Source organism: Camelus bactrianus, chromosome 16 (genome assembly GCF_048773025.1).
Source record: "Camelus bactrianus isolate YW-2024 breed Bactrian camel chromosome 16, ASM4877302v1, whole genome shotgun sequence".
Lineage (NCBI taxonomy): Eukaryota > Metazoa > Chordata > Mammalia > Artiodactyla > Camelidae > Camelus > Camelus bactrianus.
The window spans coordinates 13,200,568-13,225,927 of record NC_133554.1 but is presented as its reverse complement, the minus strand read 5'-3'; the positions used below and the strand labels follow the sequence as shown (position 1 = coordinate 13,225,927).

The 25,360-nt window shown below is 34.2% G+C and overlaps 1 protein-coding gene across 2 annotated transcripts in view; it reads left to right on the top strand.

Annotated features, from left to right (window-relative positions):
* APPBP2 (amyloid beta precursor protein binding protein 2) overlaps positions 1-25,360 on the top strand; it is a 51,831-nt gene that overhangs the window by 21,464 nt on the left and 5,007 nt on the right. For both annotated transcript variants that reach the window (XM_010951013.3, XM_074342655.1), the window contains exons 4-12: positions 1,718-1,841; positions 14,604-14,772; positions 16,408-16,497; positions 17,707-17,774; positions 17,856-17,961; positions 18,651-18,775; positions 21,338-21,423; positions 23,009-23,199; positions 24,170-24,335. In XM_010951013.3, the coding sequence (XP_010949315.1) occupies positions 1,718-1,841; positions 14,604-14,772; positions 16,408-16,497; positions 17,707-17,774; positions 17,856-17,961; positions 18,651-18,775; positions 21,338-21,423; positions 23,009-23,199; positions 24,170-24,335 (1,125 nt within the window). The remainder of the gene's footprint in view (positions 1-1,717; positions 1,842-14,603; positions 14,773-16,407; positions 16,498-17,706; positions 17,775-17,855; positions 17,962-18,650; positions 18,776-21,337; positions 21,424-23,008; positions 23,200-24,169; positions 24,336-25,360) is intronic.

Sequence of the window (25,360 nt, the reverse complement as noted above, 5' to 3'; positions counted from 1 at the left end):
TCTCTGTAGATTTACCTATCCTGAATATTTTATATAAACAGATTCATAAAATACATGATCTTTGTAATTGGCTTATTTTATTTAACATAATGTTTTCGAGATCCAAGTTCCATCCATGTTGTAGGGGTAGAATTTAATTATAGAGTTTTTATCCAGGTATTAGAGAACTGAAGAGACAAAAAGGCAGCACTAGGGTATTATACATAGCACCTGCAAGAATCAGCTGCCACACCTAGGGCTTGAGATACCAAGGGATGGGGTTGGAATGATTAAAATTTAGAAGCTTGAGGAGGTGTCTCACAGAGCTGGGATGCTGCTCAGCTGGTACAGTGCCTCAGAGTTCTGAGAAGGGGCCTGTGGGTCTAGACTCTTGACCTTTGGGAGGGGTACCTGACTGGCTGGTGCTAGTGTCTCTGAGAGGGTGCTGTGAATCTGGTTCTGTAGGTGTTGGAAAACTGCCGCTGGAATTGGCTTACTGCCAGAGTAAAGAAGCATTACCCTGGGGCAGTGCTCTCCGCAGGGGCCTTTCTGGCAGAAACCGGAAGGTATGAGGGAGCGTCCCTTACTCCTCCAGTCTTACAGCCTTTCTCTCTCTCCCCTTCCTTCGGTGGAGATTACCAGGGAGCCGGAGATTACCAGGGAGCCGGAGACTACCAGGGAGCCCGCTGGCAAAGGAGAAATGTGGTTTGGAGAGTCCTAGCCCAGCGTCGTAGAACAGTCTAGAAGGGTTGGTTTGAAGCTGAGAGATGGTAGCCTAACAGCTCGCACAGTATGCGGAGATGATGAGTAGGAGGTTGCTTAGTATGAACAGTATCATCTCATTATTCCAGTCACTGGGTGAGGGCCCCGAAATAACAAATGCCAGATTTGGGAGGGAAAAAAAGTGTTCTGAAGCACACCTCTCTCCAGTTAAAATGTTCCTTTCATTTTACATACAGCTTTTTGAAGCTGGAGGTAGATGATTAGGTTTATTTATTTAATTTTTTTAAAGGGAGGCACTGGGGATGGAACCCAGGACCTTGTGCATGCTAAGCACGCACTCTACCACTGAGCTGTACCCTCCCCCTGATTATATATAGCTTTGATTAAATGTAAAAACAAGTCTGAGCAAACTGTATTTTCCTGACTTGGATACTGTTGACACTGTAGACTACTTGACACTATCAAAAAATGTATTAAACTGTTAGGGTCAAGAGCCTCAAAAACAAATGGACAGTATTCTAAGGAAATAATATCCAGATGCCCAGTGCATTAGGACTGTTGCAGGACAGCAGTTTTTTGTTTAAAAAAATGAGATGAGCAAGCACTACTGTGTCTTTCACCTGTGTATCCTCTAAGACGTGTTGTTATGCTAAGATGATTAAGTTTATTCAGATGTCTTTATCTTCTTTGGGATTATTTATGTTTATGCTGCATGATGAAAATATTAGAATCACTAAAACATAGTGGCTAATTATCTGGAAAATGTCAATTCTTTGGACATGGAGTATTATTAGAGGGTTAAAACTCTTGACTTCTTATTCAGAGGCTCAACTTTGATCTAATTTTTCTAGTTTGAAGGTTTTTTTAAAATTTTAGTATCTGTTTTAGACTAAACACTGGATTTTAATATTACAGGTTTTTTTTTTTCATTTTAGATAATATTCATTGTAAACGTGTCATTTTAGCTTTCAAGTGATTTACTAAATTAACATTTTTGGTTTTTCTTGTCCTTTAGGTGGCTTTCTTTCCGATGCAGGCTGGTACAGTGACGCTGAGAAAGTTTTTCTGTCTTGCCTTCAGTTGTGTACTCTACACGATGAGATGCTTCATTGGTTTCGTGCAGTAGAATGTTGTGTAAGGTAAGTTGAGACAGATCCTATATTCATATATATCCTATACATGCTTTAATGATATTAGTGCCTTTTATAGTTTTAGCTCTTCTCAGCATACTTTAGCATTTGAATAAACCTCTGAGGTGACATTCATATGTCTGTTTCACTAGTCTGGCCTCCTTTCATTACCAAAATAGAGTGATCTTGCTGTAGACTTTTAGCTTATATTTGAGTGTTGTGAATCAGACTGTGTATTTTATATGTCTTTTTGCTTTGTCATAGAGCTTGTTTGTTCATTCATTCAACAAATACTTATTAAATGCCTAGTATGTACCAGGAACTGTACTGGGCACTGGATGCTAAGACACTTTTTTTTGGGGAGGTTTTTTTTTTTTTTTTTTAACCCCTGTTTACATTTCTAGAATTGTACGTAACCCAATATTTTACTTATAAATAACTTTTCTTTAAAAATACATTTTTAAACAGAGGTACCTAAAGAAAAGGCAAGCTAATCTAGAAGTAAGTCTTTGCTTTTAATGTCTTTATTTTTTTGCACATGTAACATTTAATTTTAACTCTTTTTACATAGGTTTTCTCTCTATCCCCCCGTTTCATTTGACATTTCTTAAAAAGAATTTCTTTATAAAACTAAAAGAAGATAAAAATAAATTTAAAAAAAAAATCTTTGTCCTAAGTTAACTAGTCTGATCAGTTTACTGAATTAATAGTCTTCCATTTGTATTGAGTAAGGGGTCATATTTCCTTTCTGTCTTAGAGATAAGTTAATTAAATCTGAACCTCTTCAGATCTAGAATACAGATTCTTCTATGTAAAACCATTGTTGATTTAAACTAAAATTGACTAAAGCTCTCTCTGCTCAGTCTTTTGAGGTTATCATTACCCTATTTTATACAGGGCTTAACCTGTGTTAGACAGATTTTCAAATCCTGAAGTTAATTTTATAATGTGGAAACTTTATTATAAGTAATATCTTAGAAGCTTATGGTAATTTCCCATAGATATTTTATGATAAATTATTAGTAATACTCGTGTATAGAAACTATAAATGGATTGGTATCTGGGCCTATAATTTGTAGTGCTGATAAAAATAATCTGTGTCATCTTTCCTCCCCTTGTCCTACCCCTGTAGGAATAGGAGACTAGACTATCCATACGGGATTTTAGAGGCTAGTTAAATGTTTCTTTGTATGTGAATTAGTTAATTTGGAATAGAAAAGCCATTTTGTATGATTTCATTGTAGATTCCTCTTTTATAGCAGTCTTTGATCAAAAGGTAAAAATTTTTTCTTTTGAATGTGCTTGACTTTTTTTAAGTTCTTATTTTTATTTTTAAAAATTTTTATTGAAATACAGTTGATTTACAACATTTTGTTAGTTTCAGGGGTACAGCAAAGTGATTCAGTCATATACATATACATATATATATTCCTTTTCAGATTCTTTTCCATTATAGGTTATTACAAGATATTGAATATAGTTCCCTGTGCTATACAGTAGGTCCTTATTGTTTATCTGTATGTGCTTGCTTTTTATGCACAGAATGAGAAGGTTTATTTCATCCAGATAAATGCTTCTCCTGTCTGTCTGATTTTAAGGCTCTGATATTAATTTTGCTTTAATGTAACCAAATGATTTAGTTTCCTCACAGGACCATGGCTCCCCCCTCTTTCCTATTTTTGTCATCTTTAGCACGTAGATCACATCGTTTGCAACTGTTAACAAGGAAGGAGAGGGCCAAAAGGCTCATACCACCTGTGTCAGCCTCCCCTCCCAGTCAGAAAAAAGAGCTTTCGCAGAAGCCTAGCCCTGTCTCTTTGATTACCTCTCCTTGAAACTAGGAAACTGGGACACATTCTGCACATCCTCCAATGGTGTAAAGTGGTCTGGGGAGCAAAACAGTTTTAATCGTTCATTTTGCTGCCCCAGATGAACTCATGGGTCTACATTAAGGAAGCAGGAGAGGAGAATATTGGATAGGTAACTGTCAATACCATGACTGTTCTAGCTGCCTTCAGAACAGGCACGTATGAATAGAAAGATATCCGCACCAGGAACAAAACTGTTTATAATATGGGCTTACTGCCTAGACATTTTGTTCTTAACAATTTGAAATTTCAAAATAAGATTTGCTTTGATACAGCTGTGCTTGTCAAATTCTTGGTCATTACGGGCTTATTTAATATAATTTGTAGTATTGTATTAGTATTCCTTGAAAACGAGTAAATTTTTCTTACTTAGTTTTTAATTGAATTGGAAAAGGATTGTTTTACACAACAGATACTAATAAAATCCTTTGGCCAATCACAAGAGCTTTGAGCTCAGTGTAAGAGTGTATTTTTAAATTTAATAGCACAAAACCAGCTTCTAATCTGGGGCTGGCATGGAAGCAGTATAGAGCAAATGTCAGAGAGTCCTCTTTTTAACCTGGTACCATTTATCAGTCCTTGTTGTATTTCTTGAAAACTTTGCCGAGTTCCCTTTACTTGTTCTTTATTTAATAGCTTTTTTTTTTTCTGCTTCTGCACATGCCTGTTGCCAAACAAATTTAAAACATGCAGAAAACTGTGAAGAAGAAAATAAATATTATCTGTAACCCGCTGCCCAGAAATAACCACAATTATTATATTGGCGTATTTTAGGGATTTTAAATGACAAAAGGAATTTCCTGAACTATTTGGGGAAAAGACTTGAATCTAGATTGAAACAGAACGCTGGGTCATAGGCAGGTGAGTTTTCTGAAATCCAAAAATAAACAGAAATTAGAAGCTAGGAGACAAAGGCAGTGTCTCAATTACTGAGAAAATACTACACTTCACCAACTTTTACAATAAAATTTAAAATTTTCAAATATATAGAAGCCAAATATGTCTCCATGTACTTTATCTGAGGAAAATAGTCAAGGAATTTCTCTAACCAAATAATAGTTCAATAATAAGAAATCTCAAGGTAGGGGAAGATGGTGTTAGTGGTCAGCAGTGAATATTGTAACATATGGAATAGAAAGAGAATGAGGAACAAATTAAATTTGTAGTATGTCTTAAGTAAGGTTTTTTTTCAAACTGGAAATGAAAGGGAAATTTTAGAAATCACATAAAGCAGAAATTCTCAGTTACCATATACTATTAAATATAAGAATACCCCTCCCCCCAAATTATCCTTCAGTAAAGAGAGTTACCTTACAAAGTCCCTCATGTTATGTGATGTTATTTCAGGTTTATTATTTGAACAACAAAGTACTATTTGGAAAGAAATGTTAGCCTGAAAACTCAGCCAGTGCCAATATCAGGAAGCTATAGAGGTAGAATTTTCTTTTTAAGGAAGTAATGGAACTTAACACATTTAGAATTATTTTGGAGGTCATAACCTTATAGCTGTGTTAGGTGTCTTTATTAACTGGCTTTCTTAATATTACTTTGAAATATGGTGCATTAGCTGGTTTGGTTGTGGAGATTATGGATGTCTGCTTGTCTTGGGTAGAATGAGAAAACCCAACAGTCTTAATGCTTTGCAAATGATTGCTAGTACCTTTGTATAAAATTTCTAGTGACATCATACCAGACTCAAAAGTGCTGGTTTTCAAACAAGTGAAGCTGTTTTACTCTGAAAAACTGTTAAATGACTCAAACATTTGGTGATGATGAAGATAAATGTTTTAAGATGCATATGAATAGTTTAAATAACATTTCATAAATTGCAAGGAGGAAAAGTAATTTTTGAAAATTTAACTTAGATTTTAATATGTATTTATAACATAACATAAAGATGATTTAAATAGTGTAAGTTTTAAAATGTTGTCATATGTATCCCTAAAACTTGATATATTCAAGTTGGCGAAAAAACCTTTTTGGTTGGAAAATGGAGGCTCATGTTACTATATTCAGATGGCTTTATAGTCAGTATATATGATAGCCTATTTAAAAATGCACATTTGGGGAAAGTAGTATAAGAAAGCAGTATGAAGATCTCATCTTGGTGAGTGAAGTATGAATAGCTATCATTATTTAATATTCAAACATTGTCAGTGCTAGGAGGGGTATGTAGTAAACTGATAAATGGGAAAATATGATAGACATTCCAAATTAGAATAGTGGAAGTAGGAGTAAGAATGATTGGAAACTTGTCCAAGCTAGATATAAGCAAATAGAATAGAGGAAATAACTTAAGTATGATAAATGAAAAATATGAAGCAATTAAAAACAAATATAACTGTCATCACAATAAATGTAAATGGGCTCAGCTTCTCTGTCTGGAGATAGCAATTTCCAAGAGGGTTGAAAAATGAAACCTTACTATATATTTTAAAAGAAAATACCCTAAATAACAATAATAAAAGCAAATTGACACAACATTGTAAACTGACTATACTTCAGTTAAAAAAAAAAAGCCAAAGCAGAATTCAGGATAAAAACCGTTAGTTGGTACAAAAGGGATGTTGATAATAAAACATCCAGTTCACAAAAAGATCATAAACCCATGTATAGCAGACAAGATAGCAGCCCTCTACATAGGCAGTGCTCCCTAAAAATACAAAGAATTTGATAAAAAGATAATCAATACCAAGTCCTGAGTACCTCCAGGGTGGCTTAATTCAGAATTCTTAGAGACTTTAAAAGAACTATGCTTTTTTCCATCTTTCTGCTCCTCTATCCTTTGTGTGCTTGTTTTGTCTTTGGCTTGCTCCCGGGTGGTTGTAAGAATGCTACTGTGGTTGTAAGGTATCACACAGAGGTTCTGCATTGTCCAGCAGAAGAAAGACTCCTTTCCCAAGCACTGTTTTACCTCTGATGAGAAGGAACCTTTTTCATAAACCACCCAGCTTACTTACCCTTGAGTCTCTTTAGCCAGAGCTAGGTCATTTGGTGACCTTTGAAATCAGTCACTGGCAATCTGAATGACTTAAACTCATTATGATTCACTTAAACTAATCATGATTTACTCATGAATCCTGTGAGAAAGGGGTCAGTGCGTAAACAAAATCAGGGTTCTGCCAACAAGCATGATATGGGGAAAATGACTGTTGGTTGGGGAGCCAACAGCATCTGCTACATATGCTCACAGTGCTTTATGCCCTCACTTAAAATTAAAACCATACCAGACTGACAGAAAAAAAAGAGAAGACGAGAATAAAATCAGAAATGAGTTGGGATGTTACTACTGACCTTCCAGAAGTAGAATCATAAGAGAACCCTATGAGTAGTTGTATGCCAACACATTAGATAATGTAGATAAAATGGACAAATTCTTAGAAATGTACAAGCTACCTAAACTGGCCTAAGAAAATAGAGTATGTCAACAAACCTGTGACAAATAAAGAGATTAAATCAGTAATCAAAAACCTTCCATAAAAGAAAAGGCCAGGACTGGAACACTTCAGTAGTGAATTCTACCAAACATTAAAAGAAAAATTATAAACTGACTATAACTCAATAAAAAAAAGAAAAGAAAAAGAATAACATCAGTTCTTCTCAAAGTCTTCCAAAAAGTCAAGAAGAAGGAACACTTCCTAAATTACTCTGTGAGGCCAGCGTTACCCTATATCAAAATCAGAAAAAAAGACATCATAAGAAAAGAAAATTACAGACTGATGTCTCCTATGAATATAAATACAGAAATTCTCAAAAAAAAATACTAACAAGTCAAATCTAATAGAATATAAAAGGATTACACACCGTTAGTAAGTGGGATTTATCCCAGGAACACAAAGTTCATTTAACATAAGAAAATCATTGAATGCAACACGCCACATTAATAGAATGAAGGGGTGAGATCATGATCATCTCAACTGACACAAAAGACATTTGACAAAATCCAACACCCTTTCATAATAGAAACATTCAGAAAACTAGGTAGGAAAGAGAACTTCCTCAATATGATAAAGAGCATTTATGAAGAACCCACAGCTAACATCATCTTCAAATCTTTCCTTAGGCTCAAATCCTAAGATCGAGAACAAGACAAGGATTCCTGCTTTCACTACTCCTGTTTGACATTGTCCTGAAAGTTCTAGCCAAAGCAGTTCTAAATAAGTAAATAAATATTAAATGCATTCATATTGGAAAGAAAAAAGTAAAACCATTTTAGTTTACAGGTGAATTGGAATTCATCAAAATTAAAACCTTTGTACATCAAAGGACGTTATCAAAAAAGTGATAAGACAGCGTATAGAAAGGAGAAAATATTTGTAAGTCACTTACCAAATAAGGGTCTGGTATCCAGAATATATCAAATACTACAATTTGACAACAGGCAACCCAACTAAAAATGAGTAAAGGACTTGAATAGACATTTGTCCAGAGAAGATATATAAAAGACTAATAATAATAATAAGCACATGAAAAGGTGCTAGCATTACTTGTCATTAGGGAAATGCAAATTAGAAACAATGAGATATCACTTCACATCTACCAGGATGGCTGTAATTTTTAAAAAAGAAAGAAACAAAATAAATGTTAGTAAGAATGTGGAGAAATTGGAATTCTCATGCATTGCTAATGGGAATGTAAAATGCAGCTGGAATGGAATACAGTTTGGTGGTTCCTTAAAAAGCCGAGCAAAAAACTTACCGTATGACCCAGCAGCTTCACTCCTATAGATAGATATAGGTAGATAAGATAGATAGATAAAAGAAGTGAAAACAGGGACACAAACAGTTACCTGTATGCTAAATACATACTACATTTTACACGATCTGTCATTGGTTGAATCCACGGATGCAGAACCATGGATACAAAGAGCTGACACTAAAGTTATATATGGATTTTTTTTTAGTGCACCAAAGGGTCAGCCTCACAACCCCTATGTTCTTCAGGGATCAACTGTACATTCAATGGGATATTATTCAAACAGTTTTGATATGTGGTACAACATAGGTGAACTTTGAAAATGATATCCTAAGTGAAATAAGACAGATACAAAAGGACAGATACTGTATGATTCCATTTATATGAAATCTCTAGAATAGGCAAATTTGTAGAGATAAAAGTAGGTTAAAGGTTACCAGGAACTGAGAGTGTGGGTGTAAGGGAAGGATGAGAAGCCATTGCTTATTACAGTGTCTGAGGTGATGAAAAAATTACAGAAATGGATGGTGATGATGGTTGTACAACATGGTAAATATAATTAATGCCAATGAAATGCACACCTAAAAATGGTTAATATGGTAGATTTCATACTGTTACTCCACAATTTTTAAAAAATGTATATCTTTATATATAGGACTTTTTTTTCTTTAATTTTATTATCTAACCCTCCCCTTTGGAATCTATCATTTATTTTTAAAATACTTAAGTAGTTATAAAAATATACTTGTATAAGCAGGAGAGAGCTTTTTTTCCTTCAGGTTCACTTTAACATTTATTTTTGTTACGTATCTGATGAGGATCTGACTAGCTATCCTGCTGAATCCTACAGTAAATATATTTACAAACTAAAGACCTCTAGATTTGTATATTTTCCATTTCATAAACAATGAGTTTAACCAGTTAAATAGTAATTGCTTTTGATAATAGCAATTGATCAAGTAGGTGTGATTTTCTGTTGTCATAAAAATAAAATACTACAGGGTGGAGGTATATGGGAAATCACTGTTATCCTCTCAGTTTTGCTGTGAACCTAAAACTTCCCTAAAAAATAAAATCTGTTTTTAAAAAATATTAAAATAAAATACTGTGCTTACATGGTACAGCCACACTTGGAGAACCTTGAGAACCTGCCTTTTCAAATTAGGCTGAGTGTTGAGGCAAAATTAGATCCTCTGTTGAATCGAAAGTTCCTTAGATCCTATATCCTGCTCGTTGTCAGCCCAGATGGACACAAAGACCCTGAAGAGTCTCCATATGTTTAATTTACCCTTTTGTTTTAATAGGTAATGAGCAGGGATTGGAGAAAATAATCAAGCTGTGCTTTCCTGGCATAAAATATTTAGTTTGCTACCCCCATCATATGCCAATTACTAAATAATTTCCAGGAACTTATTTTTAAGGGGAATACCTGTAGTGAAGTAAACTGGGAATGCAGTTCTTAGTATTGTTAAAATGAGAGGTGAACATTGTTCTCTAAATTTACAAGGTATGCCTGGGTTTAACTTTTTCTCGTTCAGCCCTTGGAATAACTATGAAATCTGTATTTCTAATACCAGTCCTTTTTTTCACAAGGGTTTCTTTTTCTGGACTGTTGTAATATCTTCTGTCCTGGTTGCCTTGCTTCTACTCTTGGCTTTATTACAGTGTTCTCCACACTGCAGCCAGAGCAGTCTTTCTAGAATTGCATTGTTCAGTATGATAGCCATTAACCATTTGTGACTATTTGAATTTAAATGAAAGTTAAAAATTAAAAGTCAGTCCTCAGTCACACTAGGCACATTTCAGATACTCAGTAGCCACTTGTGGCTAGTGGCTACCAAAATGAGCAGTGCAGGTAGAGAACATTTCAGGAAGTTCTATTAGAAAGTGTTGTTTAAAAGCATAAATTAAATAATCTCATTCACTTTTGCAACCAGAATGCCTTAATTAGCCAGTAGGCCCTATAAAAATTTTCCTTATCTCTGCTTTTTCTCTTTACATAATTCTTTATTCATAATACTCCAAACACATCAGCATTTTTTTAAAAGCATTTCCACCCTGGGTTTTATTGAGTAGGTAGTTAAACAAATGTTCTAGAGCTGGTTCACATGGCCTTCTTTCTGTTACTTGATTATGCCACAGTTTTTTTCCTTTTCTCAGGGCCTTTGCACTTGTTATTTCTGTTTGGAACATGCTTCCCCCAAGATCTTCACATGATTGCCTCCTCATCATTTAAAAATGTCAACTCGAATGTTACCTTTGCAGGAGATTCTTCCCTGTCTATCCTAAAGCCCCTCCTTTAAGGTTTTGATCATATTACCCTGTTTTTATTATCTTCATAGATTTATCTTTAAATGTCTTAAATTGGTGTGTTTGCCTACCCTAATACACTTTTCCCCACTAGAAGCTTTTTTTCTTCCAGTTTTATTGAGATGTAATTGACATACAGCATTATATAAATGTAAGGAGTACTGCATAATGATCTGACTTAGATATATCATGAAATGATTATCACAGTAAGTTTAGTGCACACTCATCTCAAATAGACAAAAATTTTAACTTTTCTTATTGAGTTATAGTCATTTTACAATGCTGTGTCAAATTCCAGTGTAGAGCACAATTTTTCAGTTATACATGAACATACGTACATACATTGTTACATTCTCTTTTGCTGTGAGCTCAAATAGACAAAAAATTAAAGAAAATACAAAATATTTTTTCTTGTGATGAAAATTCTTAGGATTTAGTCTTAACAGCTTTCATATATAACATACAGCAGTGTTAATTATGTTGTACATCACATCCCTAGTACTTATTTATCTTGTAACTGGAAATTTGTACATTTTGACTACCTTCATCAAATTACACTTCCTCCTACCTCCCAGCTTTGCTAACCACAAATCTGATCTCATTTTCTATGCATTTGTTTTTGAAGAATAATTGACTTGTAACACTGAGTTCCTGTTGCACAACATAGTGATTCTGTATTTCTATACATTTCAAAATGATCCCCCGATAAGTCTAGTTATGATGTGTCACCATAGAGGGGTATTGCATATTGACTATATTCCCTTGTACTGTACATTTCATACTTCTGACTCATTTTGCAACTGGAAGTCTGTACCTCTTAATCTCTCTCACCTGTTTCTTTCCTTTTCCTACCTCGTTCCCCTCTTGCAGCCCCCTGTTTGTTCTCCGTATCTGTATCTCTGTTTCTGTTTTGTACGTTTTGTTCATTTGTTTTATTTTTTAGATTCCACCTATTAGTAAAATCATATAGTATTTGTCTTCCTCTGACTTATTTCACTTAGCGTATTACCCTCTAGGTCTATCCATGTTGTCACAAGTGGCAAGGTTTCATTTTTTTAATGGCTGAGTAATATTCCATCGTTCATACCGCATCTTTATCTATTGATGGGCACTTAGGTACTTCCATATCTTGGCTATTGTAAATAATACTGCAGTGAACATAGCAGTGGACATGTCTTTTCTAATCAGTGTCTTTGTTTTCTTTGGATAAATACCCAGGAGTGGAATTGCTGGGTCATAAAGTAGCTCTATTTTTAATATTTTGAGGAATCTCCGTACTGTTTTCCATAGTGGCTGAACCAGTTTACATTCCTACCAGCAGTGCACAAAGGTTCCCTTTTCTCTACTTCCTCACAAACACTTGTTATTTGTTGTCTTTTTGATAATAGCCGTTCTGACAGGTGTGATACCTTATTGTGCTTTTTAAAATATTTTTATTATTGTATTATTTAATTATTTTATTTTGGTGGAGGGGAGGTAATTAGGTTTATTTATTTTTAGGGGAGATACTGGGGACTGAACCCAGGACTTTGTGCATGCTAAGCATGCACTCTGCTGCCTTAGCTGTACCCTCTCCCCTTTACCTCATTGTGGTTTTGATTTGCATTTCTCTAGTGATTGCTCATGTTGAGCATCTTTTCATGTGCCTGTTGGCCATCTGTATATCTTCTTTGGAAGGTGTTTATTCAGATCCTTCAGCCTTTTTTTCAATGGGAATGTTTGTTTTGTTGATGTTGAGTTGTATGGATTCTTTGTATATTTTGAATATCATCCCCCTTATCAGATACATTGTTTGCAAGTGTCTTCTCCCATTCTGTAGGTGGCCTTTTCATTTTGTTGATGGTTTTCCTCACTGTGCAAAGAGTTTGATACAGTCCCACTTGTTTACTTTTGCTTTTGTTTCCCTATGCCTGAGACATATCTCCCCCCAAAATTATTAAGGCTTTTGTCAAAGAGCTTATGTTTTCTTTGAGAAGTTTTATGGTTTCAGGTCTTACACATACGTCTTTAATCCATTTTGAATTTATTTTTGTGTATGGTGTGAGTGAGTAGTTCAGTTTGATTGTTTTGCATGTTGCTGTCTAGTTTTCCCAGCACCATTTATTGAAGAGGCTGTCGTTTCCCCATTGTATGTTCTTGCCTCCATTATTTTTTTTTTTTTTCAGGCCTGGGGAGAGGGGCATAATTAGGTTTATTTGTTTGTTTGTATGTTTTAACGGAGGTATTGAACCCAGGACTTCATGCATGCTAAGTAATCATGCTCTGCCACTGTCCTATATACCCTCCCCCCTTTGCCTCCATGATTAGAATGAAGCTTCTAATGGTCATGAATTCTGTCTCTCATTTTGCACATATCCCTTGCACCTAGAAAAGTGACTGAAACATAATCAATCCTCCGTCTGTATTTGACTATGAGAGTCTCTCAGAATTTTATCATCTGAGCTACCATATTTCTTTGTACCATACTCTTTTACTAGATTTCACTGATATTTTCCTATGTATATTTTCCATTGTGACAGAGATAATTGCAGATTACTCGGTTGTTAGATCAGCAGTTTGACTGTCAGGTGACATTGTCTGTTCTGTATTAGTATACTAACTTCAGCATGAAGAGTTGTCTATATACCAAAACATACATTTTTTCCACTTTTATATTTCTGCTTTAAGTTGAAATTTGTTATTATGAAAGATATACTTCATTCAGAATTTTTGATTAACCTCAGTACTATACATTTTATTTGAGGGTTTTACTCTTTCTAAAAGCAACCAACTGTATGGTGACTGTTGGGAGGATGCACACTGGCATTGTTTAATATTTGCCACTTTATTTAATAGTCCTGGTTAATTTAAAGGTATCCTCTTTTCTGACTGTACAAAAGAAATCAGAAATTAGAAGATTGAATGTTTCTCATCCTAGGTCATTGATCAGTTAATATTTTTGGTATAGATATAAAAAGTAGATTCTAAGTATCTGGGTTTCATTTAATACTCCTGAAGAATGTTTCTCTCTATACTTGGTTTTCTTTTCTTTTCTTTTTTTTCCTTTTTTTTCATACTTGGTTTTCTTTTAAATAATTTTTATACCTTGTTCCCTCTCAGGGCTGAGTATTTTCAGAAAATTGTATCAGCATGGTACATGGACATAGTGTTTTAGCCTGCATTAAAATAGGTGTGTGTATATATATATATATATCCAGTTCTCACACTGTTCTCCTTTCTTGTGTGATCTATGCAGATGTATAGTCCGTTGCAATCTAGACCTCAGTCTACTCTTTTTACTACTCTTATTGCATATCATTAGATTGTCAGCGTGGTTTTACAGATACTTTCTGTAAAGAACTGTTTTTTTCCACCATAGGTTACAAAAGAGAGAGCTGACAATACCACTATTTTCAATGAACTTATCTTGCAGGAAAGATAAGCAAAAATAAGCATTTATGAAGCAACATAAAATGAGTGGTAACTGATCAAGGGTTACACAAATACATTAGAAAAAAGAATGGAAAGTAATAGTAGATAATAGTATTTCATGTTAATTTTATTGTCTTCATTGTTTCCTAATTTTTTTTATAGTAAAACTGCATTACTTTGGGATTTGGAACAAAAAGAGTTAAGTATTGTATGTAGCACACAATGAGTACACAAAGGATACAAAATAGAGAAGATAAGGAATCAGAGTTGGATGAGATTAGTCATGGGTAGCTTTCTAGAAAGAGCGTACACTTCTTTATGTGCATTAGTCAATCCCAGTTTGAGCCAGACAGTTGTTTCCAGTGCTGCCTCGTATCTTGTATCCAGTTACTCATATGGGTGCTACATCGTGATCTGCAGGAGGTTACCAGATCTGCCGTGCTGAAAATATCTCAGAAACAGAGGAATATTATTTGTCCTTTTGCAGGTTGCTTCATGTGCGAAATGGAAACTGCAAATATCATTTGGGTGAAGAAACATTTAAGTTAGCTCAGACGTATATGGATAAACTCTCAAAACACGGCCAGCAAGCAAACAAAGCTGCACTCTATGGAGAACTGTGTGCACTCCTATTTGCAAAAAGTCACTATGATGAAGTGAGTATTTTGAAGTACATTTCCTTGTGACCAGTAAGTATATATAAAACGGGAGATAAATCATATAATCTCCTATTTGCCTTAATAGATCTCATTTTCACATACTAGGTTTACTTAAAGCAGTACACATTTGTAATGGAATATTTAAAATTAGGCAAAAGGAGTATTCTATGAGATGGATTTTAAACATAACATATATGATTTAGGGCCTGTTTTTATTTTTAATTTGACCAAATATATCTCTACCTAAATTATTTTGAGGGCATGCTCTGTTAAATGAACCTTTACTAGATGCTTTTTTATTGGATGTGTAGCTCTGAGTGAACTCTCATAGCTTGAAGGCATTCATTTCAATGGGAACCTAGATTTTATTTATAATTTATTACATTGTTTTGCTTCTGTCTCTGCATTGTGAGAAAGATAGCCTTACTCCTGGCTTTATACTATTAAATTAAGTCTTTGGTGCTAATGAATACTTAGTTGAGAAGTGATCTGTGTATGCTTAACTACTTTACAAGGTTACTTTTGGAAGAATATCATAATTATTTTTTACTGTCAGATAGCTGCCATTTGGCTTTCATATTTTAAAATTATCCCATCTCAATTTTTGCCCCATAATATAAATAAATGTGTGTTCCATATATAAAGGAAAATGACCATTAGAAGTGAAACTAGAAAACTCTAGAATAATTGTAAAGTGATATGGTGCAACCCCAGTGCTAGGGTCATCCTGCTGTTAATGCTATCTGAGAAGGCATCATCAAGAAATGTAGTTGTTGAATCGTATGGTGAGAGTATGTTTAGCTTTTTAAGAAACTACCAAACTGTCTGTACCAATATGCATTCCCACCAGCAATGAATGACGGCTGGAATGGAAGAGGTGGACGCTTGCAGAAGAAAACACAATGTTTATTTTCTAATATTTTCTTTTCTGTTTTCCTCACATTTTTTGTGATTCTTTCATAATACTGTTTTGTTTCTTTGAAGAAGTACTTACTATCCAAAGTAATTTGCTTTTTTTTTTTTTTTTTGCATTCCCCCACTGAGCTCTGGGAAAGGAAGGACATTTTATGTTTTGTTCCCCACTAGATCCTTAGAGGCTAGTACATTGTCCGGTTCTTAACCTCTCCGTGCCTCATTTTGCTGTGATAATAGTACATATCTCAAAATGGTGTTGTATCAGTTAAATGTATTAGTGCACTCAAATGCTTAAACTGATACCTAGCACAAAATAAGCACTCAACTAAACAAGCAATTAAGATATAAAATAATAAGTGTTACAGTGGGATAAGGAAAGCATAGGAAACCTAGTCTAGGTCTAAAACCTGAAAGACAAGTTGGGTGGTTTAAGGGACTGAAGAAGGAAGGGAATGTATTGTAAGGCAGAGGGCACAATATATGCAAAGGCTTCTGTGCGAGAGAGAACATGCCTCTGATTTCCTGAATACGTCATATATCCAAAGAAAAATGTAACCAATTTACACTTGCAGGAAAACTTAGTCTTTGAGAGAAAATTTTAAGTGTTAATATCTTGTGTGTTCTTATTCAAGTACTTGAAAGCTTTCGGAAAAAATTCACAATCATTTCATTAAATATTGTCAGTTTGATTTTTACTCTTCTGTAAATATTTTTTAGGCATATAAATGGTGCATTGAGGCAATGAAAGAAATCACAGCAGGCCTACCAGTCAAAGTTGTGGTGGATGTTTTAAGACAAGCTTCTAAGGTGAATATAATGTTAAAATTATGAATGAATTGTATGATTTAGTAAGCTTTAAATTTGTTTTAATTAGCCTACTACTTAAATTAGATATTGCATGCTTACGGGTAACAAAATCTATGTTCCAAGTTTCTCAGCTCATTTTTAGAAATATGGCTTTTTCTTAAACTTTTAAGAAGCATCCTGAATTCCTTGTGCCATGTTTGTGTGGGCTTGTCACTTTTCTCCTAAAGGGTAGCCTAGTATTAAATCTTTTAATCACAGTATTGCAGTCTCACAATGTGATAGCTTCCTTTTATTGACCTGTTGGGCAGTACTTAGTTGATTTTTTTCCCTCTAGTTTCTTCTTATTCTGTAAATAAATCTATTAACTCTTTGAGGCCACTTAATAGTATTTAAAAGTTGCTGCTTTGGTACCCTGAGGCTTTAAAGCATTGAGATGTACTTTTCAAGTAAGTCATTTTAGAGCAAGTAAATAGCATATGTATTCAGGTTATCATCAGATCTAGAAGAGATATTAATATGTTTTTAATTGATTTAAACCAGTGATTATACACTTAATATAAAGACAGTTTAATATATGTATAAGATTTGTATTTCTATATGAAAATGATATTTAGAGTTTAAAGACTACTGGCTCTCTCCTGAATCAAAGTATTTTAAGAAGTAATAGTAAAACTTGAAATTCTGTGCATTTAAAAATTATTAGATGGAAAACTACAAAACAGTTATAAGCCACTCTAGACCTGGGATATTAATAAATACCTTACAAAATAATATGATGACCCCCTCTCCAACTGATTTATTTTAATAATATGGAAGATGGGGGCATACCAGCTTTGTAAGATAACTGTGTTTGTCTTTTTTTTTTTCATGGAGGTACCAGGAATTGTACCCAGGACATTGTGCATGCCAAGTGTGCGCTCTACCACTGAGCTGTACTCTCCCCCCCAAGATAACTTTGTTATTGACAGGTTTTTTCTTGGGCATGACTGTCAAATTTTAAGTTTTATAATTTCCCAGGATATGTACAGACAGATATGTTTATAATGAAATTTTCAAATACTTGGAAGGAAAGAAATTACAAACAGAACCATTCTGTGTATTATTTGAAGATACTTTTTTTCCTTTTTGATCATTATAGTTTGAGCATATAAACTAGTTTTAGCATGCTAATTGACTGAGTTATTTAACAGTTTTTCACTTTGTCTTTAGGCATGTGTTGTAAAACGTGAATTTAAGAAGGCAGAACAGTTAATTAAGCATGCAGTGTATTTGGCACGGTAGGTGGTTGTTATTAAAAATACCATTTCAAATTGTCTCTCTCTACTTTATATCCTAATAGTTTTGTATCTTTTTCGTAGGGATCATTTTGGATCCAAACACCCAAAATATTCTGATACACTGCTAGATTATGGGTTCTACTTACTCAATGTAGATAATATCTGTCAGTCTGTTGCAATTTATCAGGTATGTTAATAGTTACACTTTTTTTCTTTCAACCTAAATTGACTTGGTGACCCTGTATTTGTGGTGCATAAACCACTCTCTAAAAATAACTCTTTCTGAGACCTTCCTCATTATTTCATCATTATTTTACTAAATACTGCCTAGATGGCTTAAAAGTTAATGTTATAGGAATTAAAGAAAATCATCCAGGAAAAAAGTTTTTCAATTGTTGGTTAATGTTTAAGAGCAGTTTTCATTTACCCAGATGATGGCTTGTCTTTGTTGTTGATTTAGCACAAATCATTATAGCTGCCTTTGCAATAGCAAGGAGGGTTAATAGCAATATTTTAGGTCTGGTCTTACTCATTCTCAGGTAAATGATGTGTTACGCCATTGCTCTGGCAATAACAAGGTATCCTTGACTTTATAGTTCACTTCTGAAGAAGGACACAGAGAAAAACACTGATGTATTTCCCAACACATGTGAATGATTTTTATTACTAAGCCATTACTTTTCAAGTCAGATTCAAATTGGGCCTTATAAGTGACTTTTATATTCTGTTGTGATTTAAATACAGCAGGACTTTTCTTTGAAACCAACGGGATTGAGTATATAGAATATATATATAACTTTCTGGGATGCTTAGCTTAACTAGGTCATGTTTTCTAAGGATTTACAGTATCATCAGTTATTTTCATTACTCTTTCAGGCAGCGCTTGACATTCGGCAGTCAGTGTTTGGTGGCAAAAATATCCACGTAGCAACAGCTCACGAAGACTTGGCCTATTCTTCTTACGTTCACCAGTATAGCTCTGGGAAGTTTGACAATGCACTGTAAGTTCCACTTTCCTTTCCAGTGCTGTTGCTGTTGTTTTGTTTTGTTTTTCCTAATACAATAGTATTTAATGTACCTTGTGGATTAAATTTGCCCTCCTAGAGCTTTAATAAGATGCCTAAAATGCTCTTGAAGTCATTTAAAAATCATACCAATTTGTAAACCACTCATTTAGATCGTATGTGGTTTAATATTGAGAGTCATATACCTTCATAAAGAATATGACTTATTTTTTAACTGTCTACTTCAGTAATTTTTTCTTGAATAATACAGTAGTGTCTGGCTAAATGGCAGACTTAACCTAAAAGCTTCTTGCTCAAAACATGCAGAAATACTGAAAAAATTTAACAATCATCTTTTTAAATGTATAACTGAGCTTGTAGTGGTGAGGAAATCCCCAAGGGACAATAATGGACCAAAGTCCAAAAGAGTATTCATGAGCTGTGGTGTAACTGTTCTGGGGTGATGGGAAAGCTTAGAAGTTTCTGTAACCTTGGTTGAACAGCAGTCCTGGGTTTAAGGGAGAAGGCATTTAGCCCATAGGAAGCTGTGATGTAGAACTGAAACCCTCACATAAAGCCAAGATCAAGGCTGCACCGTCAGGGAAAGGGTAGACTAGAGGGGGAAAAAACTGCCTACTAGCAAGAGAGGTGACATGGAAATTTGTCCATCTCGAGTTGGGCTTTCAGTTGAACAAAAAAGGAACCTCACAGGGGAATGTGTAGCTGCAGACTTCTACCACTCTCGGGTTTGGGCATCATGCATGCAAGAACTGCCAAGCTGAGAAAAACATTAACAAGCACTTTGGAACTGCTCATTCTCCTGGGATGCTCTTCAGGAGAAAATGCAAAACTCTTGGAAAGAATTAACCTTCATTCCAAATCACACAGGCTTCCTATAAATCTAGCTTTACCTATAATGAACTCACCATAAAATGTTTTTACATAAGTAAGGAAACATTTCTTCGATGAGTGAGTCAGCAGACATAATGAACAAGATTAGAACCCTAAAAATACAAGTTAACAGAACTTTTTGGTTGCTACTATAGATTAACTATTCTTAAACAATTAAAGATATAAAATGGGTTGGCAAACTATGGTCTATAAGCAAAATAAAGGTTTATTGGAACACAGCGCTCACTCGCTTGTGTATTGTCTGTGGTTGCTTTCATGCTACTAACAGCAGAGTTGAGTAGTTGGGGCAGAGTGTGGCCCAAATAATCTGAAGTATTTACTGTCTGTCCCCTTACAGAAAAAATTTGCTGACCTTAATATAAAGGAAGGTAATATTTTGGAGGGAAAATAAAGAAAAAAGTCAGTTTAAAAATAAAACAACTGACACATGCTACAGCGTGGATGAACGTCTAAAACAGTGTGCTAAGTGAAAGAAGCCAGTCCCAAGGGGCTGCATTATATAGTTTCATTTATATGAAATATCCAAAATAGGCAAACCTGTGGAGACAGGGCTGGGGGAGTTGGAGGAAATGAAGTGAGTGCTGATGGCTACAGGGGCTCTTTGGGGGAATCAAAATCTTCTGAAATTAATTGTGAAGGGTGCATAACTAAAATACACCAAAAACCACTGCTCATACACTTTAAATGGCTGAATTGTGTGGTGTGAATCATATCTTAAGCACTGTTACCAAAAGCAAAATATAGCTAGAATTAGAAAATAGTCATTGATATTAGAACTCAAGGGGGGGAGGGTATAGCTCAGTGGTAGAGCGCATGCTCAGCATGCGCAAGGTCCTGGGTTCAGTCCCCAGTACCTCCTCTAAAAATAAACAAACAAACTTAATTACCTCCCCCTGCCAAAAAAAAAAAAAATCAATAAACAAGTTAAACAGCAGATTAGGCACAACTAAAGAGACAATTAGTGAACTGGAAGACAGATCTGAGAAAATTAATGATTACCTGAGAGAGGAGGATAGAAGGTGTGGAGTTGTTTGAAAGGAACTGGCAGATAAAATAGACAAACAGCTTACCTCTTTTCTTTGGCAAGATGGGCCATAAACAACCAAACATGTCAGGTGAGAAAGCAGTATAAAGAAGAATAAAGGAAGCTACGAGTTTAGAGAGTGATGGAATATATTTTAAGATCTTTTGTATAGGCTGGTCTGGAAAGACTTCAGTGAGGAGTGAGCCATGTGGACATTCAGGGGAAGAGCATTCCAGAGACAGTAAAGCAAGTGCGAGAGTCCTAGGAGAGGACATGCTTTATGTGGTCAGGAAACTGCTAGGCCTGTGTGGCTGGAAGGGAAAGAGGGGTTTATTTCTGAGAATGGTAGGAGATGAGGTCAGAGAGGTAGCCTAGTGAAAGATCGTATTGAGCCTTGTAGGCTATAATAACACCCTCATAGATGATTCTGGGGGAGATGGGGATCCACTGGATGTTAAAAGTTTAGACCACAAAAGATTTAGAATTTAAAACAAAAAACTAGTCCTTGACCGCAGATAGTTTTGGAAATTCTATCATATTATATTATAAATTGTGATTTTTAAAAATATTTAAATCATTTATAACTGAAAAGAAATGCTAGAATATATATATCTGTATTGCAGATTTCATGCAGAAAGAGCTATTGGTATCATTACCCACATCCTACCTGAAGATCATCTTCTTTTGGCTTCTTCAAAGAGGGTGAAAGGTACCCTTTGTAATCTAGTCTCCCATATATCACACACATGCATACATATATATTTTTTTCAGATTTCTTCAGCTGTCAGTTGTAATAATGTCTAGTCTGTGATATTTTTCATTTGATGATATATGGTATAAAATAGAGGTATTTGTTTATTTCCTCAGGATTAGACTATATCTGTGTATTACTAAAATAGCCAATTCACTGATTTAAAGTACTTACCTACAGCTCTACTTAAGAATTTGTTTGCTTCTCTCATATAACATTGTTAATAAACCAGAATACCTTTCTTTTGCCTCTTTCTTTCTCCCTTTCTTTCTTTCCTCATTTAGTCATTCATTCCTTTCTTTTGTGGGGGAGTGGAAGAATCACAAATGATTACTGTACTGTGCGGTGAAATGGATAGCAAACTAAAGATACCATCAGCTTTATAATGCAGGATCGTGAAACTCAGTTTCGTATCAGGTTACCCTTAGTGTTGCAAGGCTCTTACCACATACCACTTTCTTCTTTTTGTGTTTTATCTTTTCTGCAAATCACTGCCAAAGCCCTTTTATTTAAAGCATTTATTTTGCCAACACGATTGGGTCACCCATGTGGTAATTCTGTGGATAACTTTTACCTTAATTTTGGAACTAGGTTTTTCCCCGCTCTAGGTTTGCATTTTTAAAGTCACCCAAAATTAAAAGTTAGATAGAAAAGAGAAAAAAATAAGTCACCTGAAATCTCATCAATCCAGTATCAACAGTTTGGTACATATTTTTTTAGACTCTTTTCTCTTCAAATAATGAAATGAGTGAATAATTTTTTTTTTTGAGTGAATAAGTTTTTTTTAGTTCTATAATCTACTTGTTCATTTGCTGTGTTATAAACATTTTCCCATTTCAATACACGTATGTATGTATCCTTTTTTCTAATGTTTTTAACCTCACCTGTCTTATTGGACCTTTATATTATTTTTAAAAATGCTACAGTGAACTAAATCTCTTTTACTTTTGTGTACATGGATAGTTTTTGTAGAAACAAAATGACCTGGTAAAAATATATATATATTTTTTAAGACTTTAAATGGAATTTGAAAGTCTTGAATGAGACTTTGAAATTGAGCTGTCTTCTTGCCTGATTTGGTTGGTCAAGTGAGTAGGAGGAAACCAGTTCCTTTAGTTGTTTTTGGTTAAAGGTTATATTCTACAAAATGTGGTTTCAAAATTTTCGTCAGTGCTTAGGTACTCCTTGACCCAGTTTCACAACTAAAAAATGTGCCTTTTTGTTCTTATCTTCCTTCCACTTGCTTAAAACACTAAGTCATATCAGCAAAGTATAACAGGCCTGATAAAATAGAAAATAATTCTGCAAAATATTTTGATGTATACCATTGTTTTTCTTAAATTTGAAATACATTGTACAATGCAAAATAGAATGACCCCTAAAGTATTCTTTCATTAAAATGGAATACTTTTACCAGTTCTAAACCGTAACCGCATATAAATGTATGCAACAAACATTTGTAGAATTTAATTTTAAATCTTATGTTCTGTTAGCCTTGATAGATGGTTTAAAAGTGCATTAATTTTATTGCTTTCTTATTCAGCACTTATTTTAGAGGAGATTGCAATTGACTGTCATAATAAAGAAACTGAACAGAGGCTACTACAAGAAGCTCATGATTTGCACCTGTCTTCACTCCAGCTAGCTAAAAAAGCTTTTGGTGAATTTAATGTACAGACTGCAAAACACTATGGAAACCTTGGAAGACTTTATCAATCAATGAGAAAATTTAAGGTAGAAGCATATTTTACTGTATTTTTCTTTCTCTAAATAATCTTAGGTAATAAAGTGCAACCTTAAATAATAAATCTTAAATAATGCATCATTAGTAATCTTAAGTAATAAAGTATACGCTACTACACTCCTACATTATTTCACATCAAACTTGAGAAAATAGCTAGTGTATAACAATGTAGTCAAAATATAAATAAAATTCAGAAATAAAGACCATATAAAAATAAGAAATACATCAAACCATAAAGACTAAAACAGTTATAGTTAAACTTAAAACATAGGTCTTAGCTAGTAGATTAAGTACAGCACTTAGCAGAATGCATGGACGCATAGTAGGTATGCAAGAAATGTAAGAACATACTGCAAGTATTATTTGTAGTGATAAAAATTTACTGAATTTACTTCCCTTTTAGAATTTTGGGTTATAAATCCATTTTAGGGTCACAATAAGGAAAGGATGAGAGTTGCTGTCCTTAAGACATTCATTTTTACTTGAAAATCAGTTTACATGTCCCTCAATTAACCTGACTTTGTTGGAAGAAAATTTGTCAAAACTCTAAAAAATAAAAATGTACTTCTATGTAAAGTAACATACTGTAGTATAGACTTTCTTAACAAGGTTCTGTTAAAATTTGGAACATGTTAACCGAAAGAAATAATTTTCTTTTTGGAATGTTTTGATGTTAAGTTCTTTTAACAATTTTTTTTACCAGGACAAATTTTCTCTTGTCAATTTGCCATAGGACTCGGTTACTATCATCAGCTTACGTGCATAGCTTCCCCAAACAGAAATGCTTCCCACGGGCAGCTTTTGGAGTAGTATAGTGTGTTCCCTGATCTGATTGCCTTATGCCATCCACATGATGCCTTTGGCATTTAGAAGAACCTTACTTATTGAGTAAGAATTACCAACGTAAGGTTTAATCTAAATGTTTAATCTAATGGTTAATTCGGCTTAATTATTTTTCAGGAAGCTGAAGAAATGCACATCAAGGCAATTCAGATTAAAGAGCAACTCCTTGGTCAAGAAGATTATGAAGTCGCCCTTTCAGTGGGACACCTGGCTTCTTTATATAATTATGACATGAATCAGTTTGAAAATGCTGAGAAACTTTATTTGCGATCTATAGCAATTGGTATGTTATTTTAAAATTTTCTTGATTAGAGATCAGCATTCTTACATGTTGTATAAGAGAAGTGTTATTATCATTATTATTATTAAGAATTAAATGAGTTCAGAGCTGCTAAGGATATTCAGGAACCACTGAAAAATCACCTGGAGCATTTTGCTAAAGATTATTTATTGTTGTTGAAGCCACTAGTAAAACGTATGACAGTAATGTGTCAGGTAAAGGCAAAAGTAGTTTTTTTACCCATCCCCTCCCTTCTCCTGATTTTAACATAGATTAAGTATACCTGTTTTTGAACTTGATATAAATGAAATCATACAGTGTGTATTTTTGTATGTCTAGATTCTTCTGGTGAACACGAATTGTGAAATACATCTGTGTTGTTTCATGTCACTGTTGCCTGTTAATTTCCAGTGCCATATAATACTGTATTGGATTAGTATATGATTATTTATCCATTCTACTGTTCATGGATACGTGGAACGTTGGATTGTTTCCAGTTCAGGCCTATTACAAAATAAGATACTGTAGTCATCATGTAGTGATGTGCCTGTTAAAATTCTTGCCCATTTTTATATTGAGTTGTCTGTCATTTTCTTATTGGCGTACAGAGATTCTTTATCCACTTTGGCTGTAACAAGCCCTTTGTTGGTTAAATGTATTGTAGATAACTCTCACTCTACCCCTTGTTTCTTAATGCCTTTCAAAAAAACAGACGTTCTTAAATTTTAATATAATCAGACTGCCATTCTTTAGATCTGTTTAAATCGGTCCCTTCAGAATATGCTATTTTATAATTTTATTCTAATGAGTGTTTTATAATTTTGTTCTATTCAACTGCTTTAAACAAGAGAAACTTTTTTTTAAGTCCTGGAGATAGTTTATGGGTAGGACTGTGTTGGGAATGCTGATATGAGAATTGAATCTGTTCCTTTTAAGCGAAAAAACCAAGCCACCCTATTTTAAAGAATTGAACTTGCGTTGTTCAATAACCACTTGTTATTTTGTTATTTAAGCTTTCTTTCTTTTGT